The sequence below is a fragment of the Silurus aristotelis genome, assembly GCF_946808225.1.
Source record: "Silurus aristotelis genome assembly, chromosome: 13".
Classification (NCBI taxonomy): domain Eukaryota; kingdom Metazoa; phylum Chordata; class Actinopteri; order Siluriformes; family Siluridae; genus Silurus; species Silurus aristotelis.
The window spans coordinates 29,004,888-29,014,887 of NC_139586.1; the positions used below are offsets into that span (position 1 = coordinate 29,004,888).

The following is a 10,000-nucleotide window of genomic DNA, read 5'->3' on the forward strand; positions in this document are numbered from 1 at the left end:
AAAAGGCCACAATTATGCGTCCAATTAACACCAGAGGAAAGTAACCGGGTCTTAAAATTGGTACTTAAGTACATATTTCTAATTTTTAAACAAATTTCTAAAACAGTTTCAACGTAGGCACCGGTGGCGTCAACCAGTAATGTACGGGAATGTCAGTCTTCTGAAGGAGGTCGTTTAGGATACTGCTGAGAACCTCCTGAATCCATTCCATGCCTCCAAGTCCTCCAGTGTGTGAGTCTTTGTCCTGTAGACCTCCTCCTTTGTGTAGCCTCACAGAGTCGTCTGGACTTCTTGGAGGCCATTCAAGAGGTCCGTCTCGTCCCACAGTAGGTGCAAAATGGGATGGTGCACCATCTTGCATGAAAATTAGGTCACCAAGATCTATAGCCAATAAATATTGCCTAGTTACTTTTCACCCACCCTGTAGATACATCTTTTTAAACATTCCACATTTAGTTTCCATTTCTTCTTATAATGAGCTCCACTCTTCTGGGAAGATGTTCCACTAGATTTTGTGCAGATTCGTTCATCCACAAGAGTAAAATTAATAAAGTCAGGTACTGATGTATGTGAGAAAGTGAGGAGACCTGGAGTGCAGTCAGCGTTCACATTCATCCCATAGGTGTTTAGTAGTGCTGGAGCTCAATTGCAGGAGATCTTCCACACACTTCTAACACATGAAAAACAGATCTTCAAGGAACTGGCTTTGTGCATTGTCATGATGGAACGAGTTTGGATCTCTTAGTTTAAGTGAAAGGAAGATTTCAAGGACATCCTTTCCAATTGTGTGTCTCCAACTTTGGTGAAGAACCACATCTCACTGGAAAACTCAGGTGTCCTTTTCCTGAAGTAATCTTACCTAATATTTGATTACAATTTCAATTTCTAATGCAATCACAAATTGATGGTTGGTTTATTTAAGTACTTTATTTTTTCCTTATAAAATGTGATTATTTTTTTCTACCACTTCTTCTCCCTCCAGCCTCTAGATGGCGCCTGGGATTTCTACCACATCCAGAGACACTTAGGGTACCTAGACAACTTCTGCACGCTTAGATTGTGCAAAGAGACGCTTTCGATTATATATCATCATATCTTCATATCCTCTCCTTGATTTAATGCTAGCGCATCCAAAGACGTCCTGTACAAATGCTAACTGTTTGGTGAAGAATCACATATGGGTGGGAAAGATCTGTGGGCGGGGCCAAAGACTAGTGTTTGGAGGTATGTTTTTTTTTTTTGTCCAGGTAAATTGCTCTCTGTTACATGGATGAAGAAACGAGTTGGTGCACCATCTTTCGATAAAGAAACCCCAGAGTGGTTTCAGTATACAGTGGGTATAAGTGGACTCGTCCGTATAAAACCGCATCGCTTTAAAAGTGCATGAAGCTTTCAAGCAATTTAATACCTGCAGATTAAGTTCAGCAGCCGAAGAACCTTCGCGTCTAACTACTGAGGATGTAAAACAAAAGGTCTATTAATAGAATAGAGAGTAATAGAAAAGAAATAGACCTGCTCCATTTCTCATTACTTCACCAGTCAGGCTCTGGCCAGATGTTTAAAATGCTTCATTGGTTGAATGTGAACAGCATGAGGCACCTTTTTTTTAAAAATATTTCCAGCCTCACGCTGTGACAGACTCCCTCCCGAGTTACACGCAGCAATCGTTTTAACAGGTTTTGGTGATAAAAAAAATTGGAGTGACACGAGATAAGTCCTTGTACCGACGTGAAGCTTGTGCCAGGACGGATGTCGGAGGTGGGGGTGGAGATGGGGAAGGAGATTGAGAGAAGTATGGCTGCTTGAAGCAAATAACGATTAAAGATAAGTCTGTTTTTTTTTTGTTTTTTTTATACGTGGACAGAACAGATTTCTACCTTTACTAAGAATCAGGTTTCTTCTTTTCGAATGTTCAACCCCATCTCCGTTCCGAGCGTAAAACCACACGGGCTGAGTCTTTTCCCCCTATTTTCTATTGAAGCTCGTTCGTCTGCAATGCGAAGGCATCGAACCAGAAAATGAGATGTGATTGATGCCTTTGCCGCTAGTTTGCTCTCGGATAAAGGAACGAAACCATCCCCCAGCCGAATGGTGTGAGGGGAGGGATTGTGCCCTATAACTGGCCCCTTAACCCTGGGAAGGGGGGTGTTTATTATAGTTATCGATTATTATCGTTTTGTTGATGTCATCTTTATTTTCAGTTAGTATTTAGTTGTAGTCTGGTTTTAGTATCTAATTTCGAACACAGGATATAATAAAAGCCTGTAGACATCAAAAGGAGAGGAGAAGATCGAGTATCTACAAGCTACAAAAATCACTCAGCGTTGAATTAAGCTACATTTATGGCATTTGGTAGACACCATTATCCAGAGCAACTTACGGGCCTTGCTCAGGGGCCCAGAAGTGGCAGCTTGGTGAGGCTAGGATTTAAACTCACCACCTTCAGATCCAAAGTCCAACACTTTAACCACCTTCACATGAAGCAGGCATAATTTAGGCTCCATTTGTTTTTATACTATTTGGCAGTATATTATTCATTATATTTATATATATTATTTATTATACTTATTTATTACATCTACACCATTTATACACCAAAGCAGGTGAGGCTTAAGGGCCTTGCTCAAGGTCCCAACAGCTGTGGTGCTGGGATTCGAGCTTATGACCTTACGATCTTTAGTGCTTTATGCTATACTGTATATCTATCTGTATATGAAATTGCAAAAGCCATCTCTATGAAGATCTGCTTTACATGGGGTGGAACAGAAGATCTACTGCTATAGATCTTTCATGTACTGGGACGAATGCTGACTCCATCACCAGGCTTCCTCACCTCACCTCACCTACATCAGTACCTGACTTTACTAACACCCATGTGGCTGAATGAATCTTCTCAAAAAGTCTAGTGGAACATCGTCCAGAAGAGTGGAGCTCATTATAACAGCCAGTAGAGACTAAATGTGGAATGGGACGTTCAAAAGGAGGCACATAGCAATCTTACTGTCACGAACATTTGACCATGGGGTGTTTGTATATAACCGCAGTTTTCGTTTCTGTTTCATTGGAAACTCTTTTTTTTATTTTAATTTTTTATTTACAGTTCATGCAAATGTTTTCACCAAATTTTTGTTAATTATAAAACCATGTTCTTCACATGGAGGATAAAAGGCAAATTCAGCTTCCCCGCTTTCACCAGGTACACTAACAGGCTCAGAGTAATCTCAGTGAGAGCCTCAGATGAGATCTTCCAGCCCTGTCAGCTTTTTCATTCCGAACAGGTGCAGGCACGAATTCATCAATTCATTCATCAAGAACTCCCTGGAAAGAACATGACAAAAAAAAAATACACTGTTGGAAAACAAAGGTGTTCTATGGATCCAGATTTTGTTCTTCAGACAAGTACAAACAATGTAAATCAACCCTCTAAGATAGATATGAAGATATGAGTGTCGGTGCTCCAGGAGCTGACTTTAGATCTACGTTGAGTTTATATGATATGAGAACGCTGACCTTCTTGTTTTAGAGATTGGACTTGCAGTACTTATTCATTTTTTCCAAAAATGCTAATTTCCTATAAACAATTATTTAGCTTCATTCTTTTTTGTTCTTTTGAAGACAATGCTAGAGAAAAACAAGAAAACATCTTGAAAGATCTTGTCCTGAAGATTTACCTATGATGGAAAAAGTGCTGGCGCTGGAGACTCGACACACATGAAATAATTTACAGAAATCATCAAAAATTCGGAAAAATATGAAAAATGATAAAATAGATACCATGTTTTAAAATCTATTAATTGCTTTCCTTAGTGTACTCAAATGTGACAAAATAAATATTATATTTAAAATTATAATATACTTACACTTTCTAGCTTCTATTGAGAAACGAGTGCCTAATGTTATCAAAATGATCCTCTGTTAAAAAAGTAATATATCAAGTTGGAAAAAAAGTAGTATGTGCTTCTTTTTGAACATTAGGATCTCACTTGCTCTTATAATAAGCTCCAGTCTTTTCCAGATTTTGAAGATTTGTGGAGATTCATTCAGCCACAAGGTTGTTAGTTGGTCAGTGTTCACATTCATCATATCCAATAGTGTTGGAGCTCCATAGCAGGAGATCTTTCAATCCAACTCATGTAAAGCAGATCTTCATGGAGCTGTTCATGTTGGAACAGATTTGGATCTCCTAATTCAAGTGAATGGAAAGTTTCATGATAGCGCTTTTAAAGTCGTCCGATACAATTGTACAGTTACAGTTTGATGAAGAACCACATATGGGTGGAAAGTCGGGTGTCCCAATACTTCTGACAATGGATTGTGTGTCTAGGAATTGTGTAATTGTAACAATCTCTTAATAAGTTTTTATAATCTTGTAATACAAGATACACTTAGAGTTTATTGTAGATATGTTATATTGTATATTATGATATTGTAGGTATCTGACCAATCAGATGAGAGAATTCTGTATGTTGGTGATAGATATATTCCTGATTGGTGAATTGCTCTATGTAGTTAAATTAAAGATTTAAGATATTTGACTTTGAAATGTAGTGAAGAAAAAGTAAAAGTCTTCCAGAATGGAAATACTTCAGTAAAGTACAGATACGTGAAAAATATATTTTTTAAGAAAATTACATTTACTTCATTATCGTCCACCACTGAACAAATAAAACACTGAATCTAAAGTTGCTCTTTTTGTATCCTGGAATGAAAGAATAAAAGACAGGCTTTAGCTGAGAACTCACTGAGGTCACAGCGGGATCACGCCAATCAGCGATCACGTCGGTTTTAAAAATTAGTTTTTGGACCTGTTTGACTTTGGGAAAGCAGTGTTAAGCTTTATTGAACAAAGATGTACAACATTGTGTAAAATGGTCAGAAGGTCCAGAAGGTCCTCAAGTCAATCAGCCTGATGCAGAAGGGTTACAGGGGTTATTAGTTTGTGGCTGGATCTGTTTGCAAGCAGTCTTTTTTTTTTAGTTATAAAATAAAAATAAAAAAATGCTTTTGTTTTTTTATCTTAAACTTTCTACATGAACCCTCTAACACCCAATCTATAAACTCAGGAAGTATTAGAGCAATGTAATGACAGTTAAGGGTGAAGGGCTTTGCTTAAGGGTCTCACAACCTTCCAAAGGAAAGCAAGGGGCTTTATCTTAGGGAAATTCTTTCTTTGCATATCCTAGCGATGTTAGGAGGATGGGGTCAGGGTGCAGGATACCCTTCTGACCAGTAACACGGAGCTACCACCTCCCCAAGTCCAGATCTTAACTTGGCATGGCATGGTAGTAGTAAATGGCAAGATGTACCTCTGATTGGAAGGTCATCAGTTCAAATCCTTGCATATGCCACTGCTGGGCTCTTGAGCAAGGCTCAGTTGTAAAAATGAGAGTTGCTCTGGATAAAGGGGACGGAATAGATGCTGAACACAGAACGCCATCAGTAACCCTTTCTATTTGTGTCCCCTTTCAGGGAGCCTCGTCCAGTCTTGTGGTCAAGTTTGCTGACACAGACAAGGAACGCACCATCCGGCGCATGCAACAGATGGTTGGCCAATTCGGCATCTTTAACCCGGCCATCGCGCTGCCGTTCAGCACCTACAGCAGCTATGCACATGCGGTGAGTTCCTGTATCCCTGCAGAGCAGATCTGCTGCTCGGTCCATGCTCTTCCTCCTCCTCCTTCTCCTCCTCCTCATTGCCCTCCTCCTACTCATACTCATGGGTCTCTTGATAGTCCTAATCAATTACATTTATTTAACCTTCTTCTAACCTTATTTCTTGATAATCACCTTCTGCTCCTCCATCACCTTGTTCTCCTGCAGCTTAAACTCCTCCAGGTCCTTCCTCTTATACTGTACCTTTTACTACAGCCTCCAATCTATTCATATCTTCAGTTCCTTTACATCTTTCTTCTGTGGCTATTTCAGCTATTTTAATTCTTCTTCTTCTGCTGCTGCTGCTTCTTCTCTTCAATCTCATCCTGCTCCTTCACCTCGTTCCCCCTGCTGCTAAATCTCTTTTTGGACCTCCAATCTCCCCTTTTGTGTCCTTTACTGATCTTCTCCTGTTTCTTCTTCTGATTTCTGAATCTTCTCCAGGTCTACACCTTTTGATCTTTCTCTCACTATCCCTGATTCACCATATCTTATGTTCATTGATCTCCTCTTCTCAATTTCTTCTTTCTTTACCATCTCTCATGATCTTTTCACCTGAACCTTCAAATTGCTTCTTCTCTTTCATGTCATCTTCCTGTTTCTTCTCTTAATTATGTCCTGCTCCAAGATTTGTTTTTGTTCTTTTCCTTACCTTCTGCTTGTTCTCTTTGGTCTTCTGTTATATTTTGGTTGTATTTCCTTCCATTTATTTTTCTGCATCTCACCTGCTCTTTTGTCGCCTCTAATTCTCTAGATCTTCTCGGTCTCGCTTAATTATTTCTTCCTGCTGCTGTTCATTCTGCCTTCACATTCTCTCTTCATATCTTCTCTCTTACCGACGACAGAAATGACGTGGAATATTCCACCGAAAAAAAGCCTCCATGTATTTTTAGCCTGCATACTAAGATCCTTCTGATGTAAGAAGCAGAAAGGAAATTGGGATGTTGGGACTCAGTTTCATGGCTGTCAGAACTTTTACTCTAACCGTATATGAATCCGATACTTGGAGAAGGTGTGTAGACATTAATTTGCATTTTTATTAGCACAGGAAGTGAATTAACTGGAGAATCTGGCATAGTCTCTGTGGATGTATCTATTGCATTTATTTCCATTTTAGAGATTTGTGCGAGGCCATGGGAGAGGTACACTACCAGCAGACAGTCCTACCATAATTACCCGGAACCTGTAGTAAAAAAAAAAATGAATAAAACCACACTCATTACGATTCATGAAATGCAGGTTGTATGTGGAAATGGAAATGTACAGGAGGCCAGGCAGGCCAGTGTGACTCCTACAAGTAGGCTGTGAGTTTCATCTGGCATGTCAGAGATGTGTGCAGTAGTGTGCAACTCTCCAGCTCTGACACGATCTTCATGCCTCATAGTTCCAGGCGGAACTGCTGCCCACACACTAGGCACATCGTCTCGCATGACGCTACGCAAACTTCATGCTAGACGGACATAGGAATATAAATCATGGTCACTCACTAATAACGGTGCCAAACTATTTCTGTTTGCATGGATGGTATCATCAAGAGTGCGTCGTCTTAGTAGAATGCACACTCTGTACTGGGATCATCTGATCCCAGGATTCCTCCAAACAACCGCTAATTCTAAAGCAGCTGCAGAATGCATGCAGAATGCAGTATTGCAGAAGATCACAATGATTGTGAACATGGTGTGGTTTTTACTACCACACTACGGGAAAGTGGGAGCTCGGTGGTTAAGCTGTTTGACTTCCGATCAGAAGGTTGTGAGTTGCTGGGCCTTTAAGTGAGGACCTCATCCCTAATAAGAGCGTAGTTTAGTCTGACCAGTGTCGTGATTTCAATTCCCAGCACCACCATTACATATTTGTTAGAAGCCATTATCCAGAGAGACTTACATTTATCTCAGCTATGGGGTTAAGAGCCCTGCTCAGGGGCCCAAGAGTGGCAGGGATTTTAACTGTTTTGCAAAGTCCAATGTTTTCATCACTAACTAGAACCCTTCCACTGTGACTCCACCAAGCTGCCACTGCTGGGTCCTTGATCAAGGCCCTTAACCCTCGACCTCTCAGTTGTATAAATAATGTTGTATAAATAGTGATGTTAGGAAGCTGAGGTTGGAGCACAGGGTCAGCCATGATACAGGACGAGCACCAAAGGTTTTTATATTCTGTTAAAATCTTTGGAATGGTGCAAAAAAACAAAAAACATCCATTGAGCAGGAGGTCTGAGGGCAGATATTCTTTGTTGATGAGACAGTATCTGCAACCATAGTGAGAGGAAACATATTACAGCATACATAACAAGTCAGACCTTTAGGTGGATAGGCTGTGATAGTCGAAAACCATATCTGGTTCCACGGCTGTCAGCCAGGAGAAGGAATCCGAGGCTACAGTGTGCACAGATTCAGGGAAAGACGAGGCATTTTTATTTTCTTTTACAGTTTGTACTTTTAGTGAACCGACTGTGGCTTTAGAAGGTGCATACTGTGTACCGGTTTACCATATGAAAGATATACCCTCCGTGGTACCACCCTAGAAAATAAAAAGAAATGAAATCTGACCTTGCGTAAGTGTTTTAAAACTCAGGTTCGACCAACCTCTCAGCAAGCAGCGATATAATTGATCTGAAATCAGTTTTGTTCCATATACTGCTGTTTAGGCTTCGTACGATAACAAGATTATCAGTCATGTTCCCTGTCCACGGTACCAAACTAGTTTAACTTCCTAATGGTGTAACTTTACCATGCGCCTCGTACAGCTATGAAATGTTGAGAAATGTACACCGAGGATACACAAATTAGGAAGCTCCTTCACAAACACAGCTGTGCAGGGGATTAGTGGGCAGAGTTGACAGCCAGCAAATTGGATTTTAGTCAAAGCTGAAAAGGGAGGGCTGCAAAAACAAATTCGGGGGCAACGGGCAACAGCCCTGACAATGCGATGCCAAAAGACAGGTCTTTTTTTTTCTAGCCCGTAAAAGGTGCATCTTATTTCACCAGGCAATCAGCTTATCATCACATAGATATGCCACATACCAAGTAGATCTGCTTTTTTTCTTCAAACACCACAAATATTTGACAGAAAAGAGAAAAAAAAAAAACTTTAATTTGCTTTCAGGCACCCTGCTGCAAGCTCTTTTCATGTTTGAGCTTGTGTATTTCCATAAGCAGCTGCTACATTTTTGGTTGGGGGGGTCTGGGAAGGGGTGGAAATAAAAGCGAGGATGAAAGACGCTTTCTTTATTTGACGGCTTTTTAAAGAGAGGATGCATTAGATTCATATGACACACAGATTACTTGAAAGCACTCAGGCCCGGAATAAATGAGGGGAGTGTTTGTTTTGGCATTTGGGGAGAGGGTGGGTGTGGGGATATAGGGGTGGGTAATGGACAGGACTGACTCTAATACTGCCTAACATCCCCCCCTGTTGGCCACTGTGAGCCGAGTGTCAGTGTTTGTTATTCAGGGAGGTTTGAGCAACCTCACCTTATTTTCCCTCTTCTACACTTAATATTTCGGCTTCTTGTCACTATATATTCCGAGTCTGTGCAATGCTCTGGAAGTACAACGCAAGCTGATAGCGCTCGGCTCTTCTCTTCAGCTAGGGGCTTATAATAAGCAGAGTCTATTTTTCACTCTATCTCCCCACATCCCCTCAGTGTCTGGTGTGGACGTCCTGGCAGGGGCCCTGTGCGATTCAGGTGGAGGTGAAGCCGCCTCAGAGCACAGCTGCTCGGATAATTGGTGTGTGATAAAGAGGTGATTACATAATGCCATCGAATGCCATCAGCCAGCAATAAAAAACCTGATGCCTAGATGATAAAGTGCGCTGTCATACACACACACACACACACACACACACACACACACACACACACACACACACACACACACATACACACACAAGGCATCTTCTCCTGGCAGCATCACCATTCTGCATCGTTCTGCACCATTCTGGAAAAGGGTCCTGACCCTAAAGATAATGACTGCTTTGGGTTGAAGCCACAATTCCCTAGAACATAGGCATGTGCTATCTCTGCTAAAACTGTTTGTGAATTAAGGACTAAAAGCAACGAAATTGCTCGGGAGATTTTGAATACTCTTGTCAGCGCAACCTGTCGATGGACTTTTTTGTTTTCTCCCCCCAACACCCTCCCTCCCTCCCTCCCTCTCTCACTCCCTTTCTCCTCTTCCTTCGTTTTTCTTGCCCAAGAATGAATCGATGTTGTTCACTTCCCCCCAACGTAATTACATGCTCGAGCCTCCAATTTGCTGTGTTATAATTCCTGAAGAGCAGAACAGAACGCCACATTGTTATCTGAAGCGATCTGGACATTGCCATGAAAAGGGATATTAGCCAA

General features: G+C 41.0%; 1 protein-coding gene across 7 annotated transcripts in view; it reads left to right on the top strand.

Annotated features, from left to right (window-relative positions):
- The window catches only part of celf5a (cugbp, Elav-like family member 5a), a 194,291-nt gene that overhangs the window by 170,109 nt on the left and 14,182 nt on the right, over positions 1–10,000 (top strand). For all 7 annotated transcript variants that reach the window (XM_083559233.1, XM_083559235.1, XM_083559237.1 and 4 more), the window contains exon 6: positions 5,470–5,616. In XM_083559233.1, coding sequence (XP_083415359.1) covers positions 5,470–5,616 — 147 coding nt within the window. The remainder of the gene's footprint in view (positions 1–5,469; positions 5,617–10,000) is intronic.